The sequence below is a fragment of the Lepisosteus platostomus genome, chromosome 4 (assembly GCF_059453375.1).
Source record: "Lepisosteus platostomus isolate fLepPlt1 chromosome 4, fLepPlt1.hap1, whole genome shotgun sequence".
NCBI classification, from domain to species: Eukaryota; Metazoa; Chordata; class Actinopteri; order Semionotiformes; family Lepisosteidae; genus Lepisosteus; species Lepisosteus platostomus.
The window spans coordinates 2,476,906-2,489,206 of NC_142614.1; the positions used below are offsets into that span (position 1 = coordinate 2,476,906).

Here is a 12,301-nt window from a genome sequence, read left to right on the forward strand (position 1 = left end):
CCCTTCCCCTCACTCTCTCACTCTCACCCCAGTTCCCCTCACTCTCTCACTCTGTCACTCTCCCCTCCTGCTCAGCAGCTACACATTAACACTGGGCTCTGCAGTGCTGCCACTGGCCTCCTCCCATAATAAGTCACCTGTCGTGCTCCCGGTCACTCATTGACACAGCGCAGCTCTTATGCAGCTCCGGCAGGCCTGGGGCTCAGTGTCTGAGGGGCGCAGTGCTCAGAATGGACGGGGGACGTGGGGAGCAGGAGAGGGGCCACTGGGCCTCCAAGCTGGAGTTCCTCCTGGCCGTGGCCGGGGACGTGGTGGGGCTCGGGAATGTGTGGCGTTTCCCGTACCTGTGCTACAGGAACGGCGGAGGTGAGTCTGTGCCATACAGGCAGGTGGCAGAGCTGGTGCCAACTGCAGACAGGCTGTGGGTAACCCGTCTCCTGTTTCCTCGGGCTCGTGGGGGACAGGTGCCTTCCTGGTGCCCTATCTGGTGTTCGTGGTGACGTGCGGCGTCCCGCTGTTCCTGCTGGAGACAGCCATGGGGCAGTACACCAACGAGGGCAGCATCACCAGCTGGAGGAGGATGTGTCCCCTCTTCGAGGGTGAGGGGCTCGTTCTCCCTGTGTTTCCTGTTACTCTCAGTCCAAATACAGGGAGGTCTGGGTGCAACTGTATATATGCTCCCACTGGAAACAAATGTTATTTTACTAATGTTCCTGTTGGCTGGAAGCAAGGTCTGTATCAGATCTCTTCTCAATGCAGAACATGATTCTAGATGTCTGAAAGGACACTGCAGAAGGGGCACAAGTCACAGGGAACAGATCAGCCTGTAACAGTGAATGCACAGTTCAATATGTAAACCACTTACGGAGGAAAGTACAAGGTGAGCCATGAACTCAACTTCATCAAAGATGAGGAATGTTTCCACATAGTTCTGAAAGGTGGTAAAAGATTAAGCTGTGAAAACGAAATCTTTAATGACAAACGAGAGTAACTTTAAATTTAATTTCTCTGTCGAATGCTTAAAAAAAGTTTTTGTTCATCTACCAACCCTGGCCAGATGAAAACTTATTGTAAAGGGTTAAATAAATATTTGATGAATAGACTTAGCTTTGAGATCCTCTTGAAGAAGAAATTTAATTTTAAATGCTAATACTTTCTTTTTGATGAGCCTCTTTGTGAAGAACTATTTGTGTTCAGTATAAGATTCTTATAAAAGGAGCGCTCATTTTCCCATTTCCATCCGCAGGGATTGGCTACGCAGGCCAGCTGATTCTGGTCTACAGCTGCATGAGTTACATCATCATCCTGGCCTGGGCTCTGTACTACCTCTACAACTGCTTCAGCAAGGAGCTGCCCTGGGCCAGCTGTGAAAACATCTGGAACACAGGTACAGAGACCTGCAGCACATCTGGACACTCTAGCCTGCTCACTACAACATGGAAAACAGCTGTCCTCAGGGTCCTGGGTCTCTGACCTTTTCCTGATCTTCTGTGCACATCTGTCACACACACACACACCTGCAGCGACTGAACTGCCTGACAGCTGAGCACACAGCTGCCCTATCCAGGGCAAGATTGTGGGTCATTTTACTTTTCAAAACTAAGATTTTCACTTTGCAGTGTAGATTTTTGCCCTGCTGGGATTTTCCCACACAGGTGTGTAAACTCAGCTGAAATGTGACTGAACTGAACTGTGCTGCCATTTAACAGGACTGGGAAAGGAAAGGCGATGAGGAAGGAATCACTGATTAGGGATCAGAACAGTTTTGTCCATCTGCGCGTGTCCGTTCCCTGCTGGATCTTTGCATGTTTTGGGGATCTGATCCTGGTGCTCTGTGCTGCTGTTTCTCCAGATGCCTGTGTGGATCTTGACAAGAGGAACCACAGCTCTAACTGGACCACTCTGCAGAACACCAGCTCCGCTGCCACAGAGTTCTGGGAGTGGGTTCGGAGTCCAAAAGAGACCCCGTTTCCTGTTTTGTTGTTAATTTAAAGTGAACGATTGCTGAGCCATTACTATCAATTTGAGTTTCTGGATCGAATTCTAAGCTTAATGACTTCAGTCTTGTCCCCACCCATCTGACTGACAGTATTCAGCTATAGTTCAAGTTTGGGTAAAGACACAGTGTCCTCTAGTGGTCAGAGAAGACGCAGCTTTTAAGATTTTCAGTCTTCATGTTTTTCCCTCACTTGACCCTTCGGTCAGAAAGCTCTGCAGGTCTCGCAGTGCAGCTGACAGCAGCAGAGTTCAGTTCTCTGTGCAGTTAGACAGGATCCCTCCCTCTCCCTGCAGAAGACACGTCCTGAGCATCTCTCCAGGGCTGGAGCAGCTGGGCAGTGTTCGGTGGCCACTCCTCGTGTGTCTGGTCATCATGTGGGTCATCTGCTATTTCTGCATCTGGAAGGGGGTCCGGTCCACAGGGAAGGTGAGCACCTGTCATTCTGTGTGTGTGTGTGTGTGTGTGTGTGTGTAAGTGAGTGTGAGCATTGATGCTTTCTAGTGCAGGCTGGTGGATTCCTAATAAAGTGGCCAGACGGTGACTAAGCAGTAACAGCTCTGGCTCTGCTGTGCCCTTCACAGGCGGTGTATTTCACAGCCACCTTCCCCTACCTGATGCTGCTGGTGCTGCTGGTCCGAGGGGTCTCCCTGCCTGGTGCCATGGAGGGAATCATCTTCTATCTGTACCCTGATCCTGCCCGGCTGAGTGACCCACAGGTACCCCAGAGCTGGAGGGAGAGAGGGGTCTGTCCCACAGGTACCCCAGAGCTGGTGGGAGAGAGGGGTCCTTCCCACAGGTACCCCAGAGCTGGAGGGAGAGAGGGGTCCTTCCCACAGGTACCCCAGAGCTGGTGGGAGAGAGGGGTCTGTCCCACAGGTACCCCAGAGCTGGTGGGAGAGAGGGGTCCATCCCACAGGTACCCAGAGCTGGTGGGAGAGAGGGGTCCGTCCCACAGGTACCCCAGAGCTGGTGGGAGAGAGGGGTCCGTCCCACAGGTACCCCAGAGCTGGAGGGAGAGAGGGGTCCTTCCCACAGGTACCCCAGAGCTGGTGGGAGAGAGGGGTCTGTCCCACAGGTACCCCAGAGCTGGAGGGAGAGAGGGGTCTGTCCCACAGGTACCCCAGAGCTGGAGGGAGAGAGGAATTTGTCCCACACGTACCCCAGAGCTGGAGGGAGAGAGGAATTTGTCCCACAGGTACCCCAGAGCTGGAGGGAGAGAGGGGTCTGCCCCACAGGTACCCCAGAGCTGGAGGGAGAGAGGGGTCTGTCCCACAGGTACCCCAGAGCTGGAGGGAGAGAGGAATTTGTCCCACAGGTACCCCAGAGCTGGAGGCAAAGGGGGAGAGAGGGTAGGAGTTTTTCTTAAAACTATATTCAAGCTTGTTTTCAGACACAGGAACAAATGCATGAATTCCATGGGATTTGCAAAGAATAGCTGTTCAGGTCCAGACGTGGGTAAATGAGCAGGATTTTGTATTGTGCACCTCTGGCTCAGTTTGAGATCCCTCTGTTTTGGGGTGTCCCAGGTGTGGTTGGAGGCAGGATCCCAGATCATCTTCTCCTACAGTGTCTGTGTGGGAATCCTCATAGTGCTCGGCAGCTACAACCAGTACAACAACAACTGTTACAGGTCAGTGACTCTCTGTACCCATCATGTTCCCTGACTGTTACCTGGAGACTGCTTTATAACAGCTGCCTGAGAAATATCTGTTGCATTACAAGAAATCCCCACCAGCCACCCATGTGTTCTTGTGTTTCTAGCAAAATTAATCACAAACTGAAGTTCTGTAATAGATGGCATGGTGGTTACCATTGTTACCTCATAGCTCTGAGCCCCTTGGTTCAATTCCAGACCTGGGGTGCTGTCTGTGTGGAGTTTGTATGTTTTCTCTATGTTCCTGCGGGTTTCTTCCAGGTTCTCTGCTTTCACTTTCCTTCCTTCTGCTTTCCCTTGTGACATTATTGTGAAGCCTGCTCATTATATAATTTATTCCTTTATGCTTTTATAAAGAAACAAACTATCCTGAACAAGCCTGCTAGAAGAATGTATTTGCAGGCAGTCCCCACTGTCCAGGTACAGCAGCAGGATTGGAACTGGGAAGCTCCCGGTAACCAGGCCTTCACCCTCACTGCTGTGCCACATTGACTCCAGGCAGTGCATGGGACCTTCAGGTCTGACAGCCTCCTCCCCCTGTGCTCTGTTTCCAGGGACTGCTTTCAGCTGTGTGTGCTGAACAGCGGCACCAGCTTCGTGGCAGGTTTCGCCGTGTTCTCGGTCCTGGGCTTCATGGCTCACGAGCAGGGGGTGCCCATCGCCGAGGTGGCAGAGTCGGGTAAGGCAGAGCCACGCCCACCCCCACCCCTGGGCCTCCAGGGCCGCGATCAGACACGCCCCCCCTCACCAGCCTGACCATCAGCACAGGGACAGCGGGCAGAGGAAGTGGGGCGCTCGTGTTCCCAGCTGTCTTTGATCTAGATTGCAGAGCTCGACATGTGTGTGATTCGGGGGGAGGGGGGGTGATTTCACTGCCTGACCAGGGCATAAAGGGGTCTGTCTCGTCCTCTGCAGGCCCTGGCCTGGTCTTCATCGCCTACCCGCAGGCTGTGGCCATGATGCCCCTCCCTCATCTCTGGGCCTCCTGCTTCTTTATTATGATCATCCTCCTGGGGATGGACACACAGGTGGGTGAAGCCCAGTTCTCCTGAGAGGCCTCCTCTCTCTTTCTGCGTCCTGAGTTGCTCTCACTCCCCATCTAGCCTGCTGTTGGTGGACACATAGTCCCGGAAGACTTCAGGGCTCCCTGCCCCTCATTCTCTCCCCCATGCTCTCACTCAGCTGCATCTCTCTGCAGTTTTTGGCCATCGAAAGCATCATCACCTCCGTCTCGGACCTGTTCCCCTCCGTCCTGCGCAGGCCTGGCCGCAGGGAGCTCGTCCTGCTGCTGTTCTGCATCGCCTGCTTCCTTGCCCAGCTGGTCATGGTGACAGAGGTGAGGCTGTGGAAGATCCACAGGCTGGTCTGACCCACCAGCTCGATTGAACAATGAGAAAGGTGACAAGATTGTTCAGCACAAACTGTGAACTGACAGATCTCTGTGAGTCTTGTAAAGGCACAGCGAAGGGCAGCAAACCATGGCACAAGCAAAGTAAAGTTGAGGCCTTGTATGACGGGAAGCACTGAGCTGAGCTCTTGGTACTACAGTGATGATGCCAGATTGCTGCTCTGAATTCAGCTCTGCACACTGAAGGTTTTGTTAAGCCACGATAAAGTACTTGGATCCAGGTAGTGAAAATCCTCAAGGGCTTTGACAAAGTCAGCCTGTTGGAGTTCTCCACACATAACAGTGAGCGGTATTTTTTATGATTGGCTGGACTTTCTTCTGTTTTACCTTTCTGAATGTTCAGCCTGTAATTGCTCGTCTCCAAAAGGCTGCAGTAGTGTGGCTGTCACGATCGTAATCCCTCCTCTTAAGGGCGCTCCGGCTCTTTCACACTTTTAACAATGTCATGCTCCTGCCCCCAATCTTACCCCTCCTTATTTGAGCCGGGTCCTCTCGCTACTCTGGGCTCTGCACTGGAAGACGCCCGGAGGCCCGCCGACCATCAGGTCGCCCTGCGTCCGAGGCTTCAGGGCACAGGCCTCCTATCGGCCTCCTGATCCTGCTGAGTCCGGACCTCAGGGCGCCTCGTCATCCCGTTTGTATTCCCCATCCCTGATCTCGGCTGGATCACCCCGTTTGGACTTTTGGATTTCCTCCCTGGGCTCCTTGGACTTGTTCGCCCTGGCTACACCCCCCCGAGCACCAGCTCACTGTCGTCACGCCCCCCCGTCTGTCAACCCCTCCTGATCCTCGTCATCTCCTCCCTGTTGTCCTTCTCCATACCGTCCAGAACTAGGCGTCGTCACAGTGGCACACGGTCCAGTTTCTCTGTGCATCTTCCCTGTCGCTGTGCCAGTGTCCCTGGTGTTGAACTGTAAGCTGTGTGAATTGACTATCCAGGCCTGTGAACACCTCAGTCTGATCCCTGGAGACCCTTATCACCAGGCTAAACACACTGTTGGTTTTCCCCTGCCTTGCGTGTGACACACTGTAATAAATCAGGTGAGCCTGAAATATTTTGGACCTTTTAGCAGTAAGAAGTAATTCATTAAACTCTGCAGATTTTTTCATTTTATTATCTGCCAGGAAAGTCAAGAACTCCATTAGAAAAGAACACCTTCTTAACTAAGAAAGGACATTGTGTCCTGAAAACAGCCAGGAGGACTGAGTTGTTGTGCATCAGTGAAGCCCATTGTGAAACTTCCAGCACTTCAGCTTTCTAGCGTGATAGGTAGAGACTTGCATATCCAAGCCACAGCAGGTCTTCAGGCATCAGAGCACATCCTGGTTTCCATGGTGATAAGAAGCCAGGATATCAGCTTCAACAATTAAGAGCTATTGCTACCTGGTCACTTGTTCCATGCTCCCACAACTCATTGTGCACAACTGTACCTCCTTTACTCAGTTTTAAATGCACTTATACATGGTTTCCACTGGTGTTTCTCTGGGTGATGTTTGTCAGTGCCGTTGAGGATGTGGAATACTGGTAACAGGGCCCCTCGCAGTCTCAACCGTTCTCAACTAAAAAGCTCCAGTTCCTTCAGTGAGTCAGTCTGGGACACTCCTTTGCCAGAGAGACACACAAACAGGCAAAGGCCAGCAAACCCTGAGTGTGTGACTGGCGAAAGGCAGTTGGCTCAGTCTGGCTCTAAACAGATAATGAAATCCATTCCAGGCTTTCCAACTCTCCCTCTCCCTCTCGGTAGGGCGGGATGTACCTGTTCCAGCTCTTTGATTACTACGCCTCTAACGGCACCTGCGTCCTGCTCCTGGCTGTCTTCCAGACCATCGGCCTGGGCTGGGTATTCGGTAAGACCTGCACCAGCACGGCCCAGCCAGCGGGGGGCAGAGGCGAGCTCGCACAGAATCCCCTGTGGCTGTGGGAGCTCAGGCCGGGCGGCTGTGTCTTGCTCACTGCACATCTGAAAGGACACAGGCAGGCAGAGTGCAGCTGGAAGTAAAACTGAAAACATGAGAGTTGCTTCATGCAGACAGAAGCAGATACTCACTCCTGAAAGTGTGTGCATGACGTGGACTTTCAGTGGATGTCCCAGTGGACATCTTCAGTCCATCCCTTCAGGTTCATGAATAGCTGGGGCTCATCATCGATCTGGCTCTGTCCTCCTGTAGGTGCTGACCGCTACAACGACATCATCGAGGACATGGTGGGCACTCGGCCCAACCCCTGGTTTAAGTACTGCTGGCTCTTCTTCACCCCGCTGTTGGCACTGGTGAGTCTCTTACAGCCCGAGGAAAAGAGCAGCTTGTCCCAACCGCAGCTCAGCTCCTTCCCCAGGCCCTGCGTCTGGGCACTTGACTGGGACAGCTCCCCCAGTCTCCAGCCACCAGACTCCACTCTGGTTCACAGCACATCACAGCCTTCTGTGGCCATGTGCAGGGAAGCTCAGAAAAGCCTGATAGACTAATGTAAAATACAGATGAAAGCTATGGAAAATTACCCTTTCTCCAGGTAAGATCTTACACTGGCCGGGCTGATTAATCACCATCATGTGGAATCCTGAGCCACAGCTGTAGCTCGTCCTGGATTTGAACCCGAGATGCCCACGCCCTGCACTGTGGGGGTATCTGGCTCTTTGTCCTTGGATCCGGCTGCCTGATTGACCCATCTCCTGTCTGTGTCTTTCAGGGCACTTGTGTCATGTCCCTGGTAGATTTCCAGCCTCTGGTGTTCAACAGGACCTACGTGTACCCAGGCTGGGCCTATGTGCTGGGCTGGCTCCTGGCCGGCTCCTCCATCATCACCACCCCCCTGGTCATGCTCTTCAAATTGTCCCGGGCCAGAGGGAGCCTGAGCCAGGTAGGCCACTCTTCTGGTAGAGGCCCGGCCCTAATCCACTGAGGGGACTGTGGGCTGAGACACTCGTAGTGTCTGTTCCACTGTCACAGCACTGCGAGGCATTTATAAAAGACAAACCAACTACTTCTACAAATACACTCCTGCTGTGTTTCTCCTAAACAATGTAAAACCTTAACAGATAAGATGAGGCCTTGATTTTCCTTATAACACTGACCCATTAAAATCACACTAAGTTGTTATCTTTGAAGGATCACCGGTAGGTAATGAATGACCTGCTCCACGCACCCACAGCTCTTTGTGTAAAGATGTTCCTGTTCTCAGTCAGACCAGAAATGATCCTCGACTTGACCTCCTGCTCTTTCTTCCCCCCAGCGTCTCACATTTCTGTGCCGCCCTGACGATGACCTCCCCCTCATGAAGAAGCAGGGAGTAGAGGTCTGCCCTTTGAACTCTGAACCCCAGAGGTACCCTGATGCACCTGATCCCTCCACAGAGACAGAAATGAGGATGCTCAGGCGTCAGATATAGCTACTGCTAACTTACAGGACAAGTGACTGTAAAGGCCCAGCTTCTGTAGAACACAGCACTGGACCTGGACACTGGTCAGCAAACTACTCCAGCCTCAATAGAAAACAGAAGACTATGGAAATTATTGTGTTACAGACTGGACAAATTGCGTCTCCTGTTCTGATTGGTCATTGCTGTAATTCTAATGTCATCAATGGTCTATTAGTACAGTTGTACAATGTTTTAGATTCTACTGAGCACTCACTTAGCTTTAACGTACTTCTACCACAGTATATATCACACTTTCTCACATCCTTCTACAAACGTTTCAGCATGGTTTCAATGTGTTTTTCTACACTTCACTTTCTGTCAATGTACCACAGCACAAGTTTGTATTAAATACATATGCATTCATTTCTGTAATAATGACAGTAAAAAATATGGATATGTAACGATCTTTCCTAAGTAAAACCGGATGTGTTTGGTAATAAAAAAGTACATCAACACCCGAAGCACCAGAAAGAGAAATCCTACCAAACTGCTCTTTTCCACACCAGTCTGACTCCTCTTAGCTGGTCATCTAGTGGTTACGAGTAGTCAGTACAGGAAACAGGAAAGCCTGTTTGTGAATGACCATTCTCTGGAAAAAAACAGCGGAGTTTTAAAAATATTACATATTATATATATATATAAAAACTGACAGAGTTCCCCCTCACTCTATTATTGGACTGAGTGTTATTGAAAGAGTGGGGACCAAAAGTACAAGAAAAAAATCAACAGTGGCCGAAAAGGAGAATTTTGGAAAGATAAACTATGACAGGTTATGTGACAGTCAAGTTCAGTCCTCATGCAGTCGTGAAATGTGAAGTGTATGAACTGTATTAATTGTGATCCACAGGATACAAATGGGAAGTATGTGGAAATGTGTTTAAAAATCAACATCTCCAAAGACTTCTTTACACAAAGGATGGTGGGAGAGTGGAACAAGCTACCCAGGCACATGTCTGAAGTTGGGAAACAAGGAGGTGGGATCAATCAAAGACTCATAAGCCAGGCTGGATGGGCTGACCTGCTCCTCTCGTTGTCAGCAGTGTGGGTCTGATGGACGGTGCCCCACAGGGTCCGCCCTGCTACCACAGGTGGTCTGCTGGACACAACTCCACCGGGGCAGCGGGCTCCTCGCGAAACAGGAGACCTGCTGATAAAAGGCACAGGCTGCTCTCCCAGTTTGAAATGCAGCTCTTGTCCTGATCAGTCCCTGGCTGACAAGGCAGAGACAGTGCACACAAGATAATGTTCCTCTGCACACAGCGTGGATCTGTGTGCGTTGTGTGTGGGTGGGTTCCAAATGTTGCACAAGGGACCCTCTTCAGTCTCTAAGCAGTTGCCGAGAGTCCGCTCTGCTTGGAGCGGCTCAGTGTGTTTACTGTCTGTTCCTTCACCCTCGTGCGCCCGCTGTCCCCCCGCCGGAGCGTGCTGTGGTCTCACCGTGACGAGCCGCACAGGGCTGACCGATAAACAGGGAGGGTGACAGACAACCCAAGTCTGGCTAACAGGCACGCCACGCTGGGGGCGTTGGAATACTGAGCTCAAAACCCGTGTTCCTGCCGCTCAAGTGCGTCAGAGCCCAGTGTTTACTCACGCAGGTGCTCCAGTTTAATAACCGAGACACGTGCCAGGCAGAGGGCACTGCCCTCACCTGGCACAGGACAGCTGGCAGGATTCCAGGTGTCCCTGCGGAGTGGACCGAGGTTTGGCACCGAGCCGCCGCAGCAGCTAACTCTGTGACTCAGGGCTTCCCACAGGGCAGATGGGTGCCAGCGGAGTGGCACAGGCCACCAGAGGCCCAGAGAACTGTGGCGCTGGCGAGTGAGACAGCTATGAGGCACGGGCTGTAAGGAAGCGCCACGTCAGAGGTCAGGCTACGCTTCAGCCTGGCCTAGACAGGACAGCTGGCCCAGGCCCAGCCCTGAGCTCCAGCCCTGAACCCTGAACCCCAGCCCACGCTCAAGCCTCAGGCCCATCACCAATCCCCAGCCCTGAACCCAGCAACTTTAGTGTAGTGTTAATAATAAACTGCATTTCTCTAGCACTTCTTATCCCACAGGACAGCAAAACAGGAGGGCATTTGCTTAACGCGCTACCCCACCACGGGGGGACACTCTTTTCGGGACAGCTGTTCAGTCCAGTCTGTGGCAGGGCTTCAGGACAGTCACTGCGAGGTGTAACCAGTCAAGAATATTACTGTCCCACAGCCATTAGGAAGGACAGCTCATCAAACTTGTTTGCCTGCTGGCTCGTCTGGGGATCTCTCCCTGCACTTTTGTGAAAGAGGTCAGTGGACCGGCTCGTTCCACACTCCCACCACCCTTTGTGTAGGTACGGTGCGGTGACTCTGTGCCTAAGGATCTGCGCCTGTGGCTGGAAGGTTGCCGGTTCGTATCCTGCGGCCAGCAGAGAATTCCTACTCTGTTGGGCCCCTGAGCAAGGCCCTTCACCCCAACTGTTCCAGGGGTGCCGTATAAATAGCTGACCCTGCGCTCTGACCCCCAGCTTCTCTCCCTGCCTGTGTGTCTCATGGAGAGCAAGCTGGGGTCTGTGGAAAGACAGATTCCTAATGCAAGAGATTGTATAGGGCCAATAAAGCGATCTTATACACGCTCCCTGTTCTCTGTTTGAAATGCTCTTCCTTGCAGTTTCCACCTGTGTCCCCTGGTTCATGTTTCATTCACAGCTGGTCCTGAAGAAGAGCACCGGACCTCTTCAGAACTTTGGATACTTGTTGGGTCCTCTTTCAGGGCTAAAAAGTGTACATTATTTTACTGCTGAGGGCTGGAGTTGGTGTACTTTGGCTGTGAAATAGAAATTGCTCTGTCCATGGTGTAAGAACAACTTGTTTCTCTAGAAGCCAGAACCTCTTCCTCCTTTCCTTTATTTGTTTTTTTTAGATTGAAGACTTAGCCTCTGGATTTATAGCATTATTTCATTTACAGAACAACCTGGTACTTTGTTCTTAGTAGTTCTGTTAACTTATTACATCCTGCCTTGTATGCTGTGTAAATTCTGAGCCACCCATTGTTTTGAATGTAAATTTCCCAGCTATATAAATACTGTTTCTGATACTAATTGCTGTGTGTATAAATACATGCGAGAATTTCCCTTCTCTAGTTCAACAGTAAACACAAGAAAGACACATTGCTCACTTGCAAAGAGAACTATTGAATGACTGACCCTTCACCACCGAAGTCTGAATCAGACAGCGGTTGTTTAAAAACGCAATTCATAAGAAATGAATTTTGAAAGGATCTCCATTTTCTTTCCTCTTTTAATTCCTTGCGAAACGCAGGCTGGTGTTTACAGTTTCGCTGCTCGGACTGAGTGAAAGCCTGCGTTCATTCGCGGTAACTCTCAGGAAGAGAAGTGAAGTCACAGATAATCTTGTTTTCCCAGCACTGCGCGTACACTAGCGACATCAGCCCCCAGGGGCTACCTGCAATTTACGTTAATAGTCAACATTTTAAAAACTACATTTCTTAAAGCGATATGATCATCACGCTGTGCGCCCAAGACCGGTTACAGACATAAAATGGTACTTTTTTTCCAGCAGGGAGAGCTGAGACAATTAACTTGTACATGATTTGGGCAACAAAAGATGCCTTCAAGACGACCACCTCTATGTCTTGTTCAGTAAACAGCTGGCTGGCGAAGCGCGGCCGTCTCCCTCTGGTTCAGTTCTCGTCCCTGTCGATTAATTTAACCGATATTCGTGCGTGCCCAGTCCCTTCGGAAGGGGTGCTCCGGCCGACCCCCAGTTTTTGTTTCAATAGGGTGGCTGATATGTATACAGTGCGTATATATATACTGGCGCGCACACAC

General features: G+C 51.2%; 1 protein-coding gene and 1 long non-coding RNA gene across 3 annotated transcripts; one reads left to right on the top strand and one right to left on the bottom strand.

Annotated features, from left to right (window-relative positions):
* The first annotated feature begins 10 nt into the window (after positions 1-10).
* Positions 11-8,929, top strand: LOC148672117 (sodium- and chloride-dependent GABA transporter 2-like). Its single transcript, XM_088627548.1, has 14 exons — positions 11-366; positions 465-599; positions 1,247-1,387; positions 1,853-1,940; positions 2,293-2,425; positions 2,581-2,715; positions 3,526-3,629; positions 4,208-4,332; positions 4,569-4,681; positions 4,852-4,989; positions 6,807-6,909; positions 7,231-7,331; positions 7,748-7,918; positions 8,291-8,929. The coding sequence occupies exons 1-14, from the start codon at positions 231-233 to the stop codon at positions 8,444-8,446; spliced, it is 1,779 nt and encodes a 592-aa protein (XP_088483674.1). The 5' UTR covers positions 11-230; the 3' UTR covers positions 8,447-8,929.
* Positions 6,157-12,235, bottom strand: LOC148672118 (uncharacterized). Of its 2 annotated transcripts, none has more exons than XR_015935662.1 (3): positions 12,097-12,235; positions 9,495-9,623; positions 6,157-9,065 (listed from the first exon to the last, which is right to left on the bottom strand). It is a non-coding gene; the product is annotated as an uncharacterized LOC148672118 (long non-coding RNA). The 2 variants fall into 2 exon arrangements; XR_015935661.1 differs by having other exon boundaries at positions 9,495-9,620; positions 12,097-12,222.
* Between the last annotated feature and the right edge of the window lie 66 nt (positions 12,236-12,301).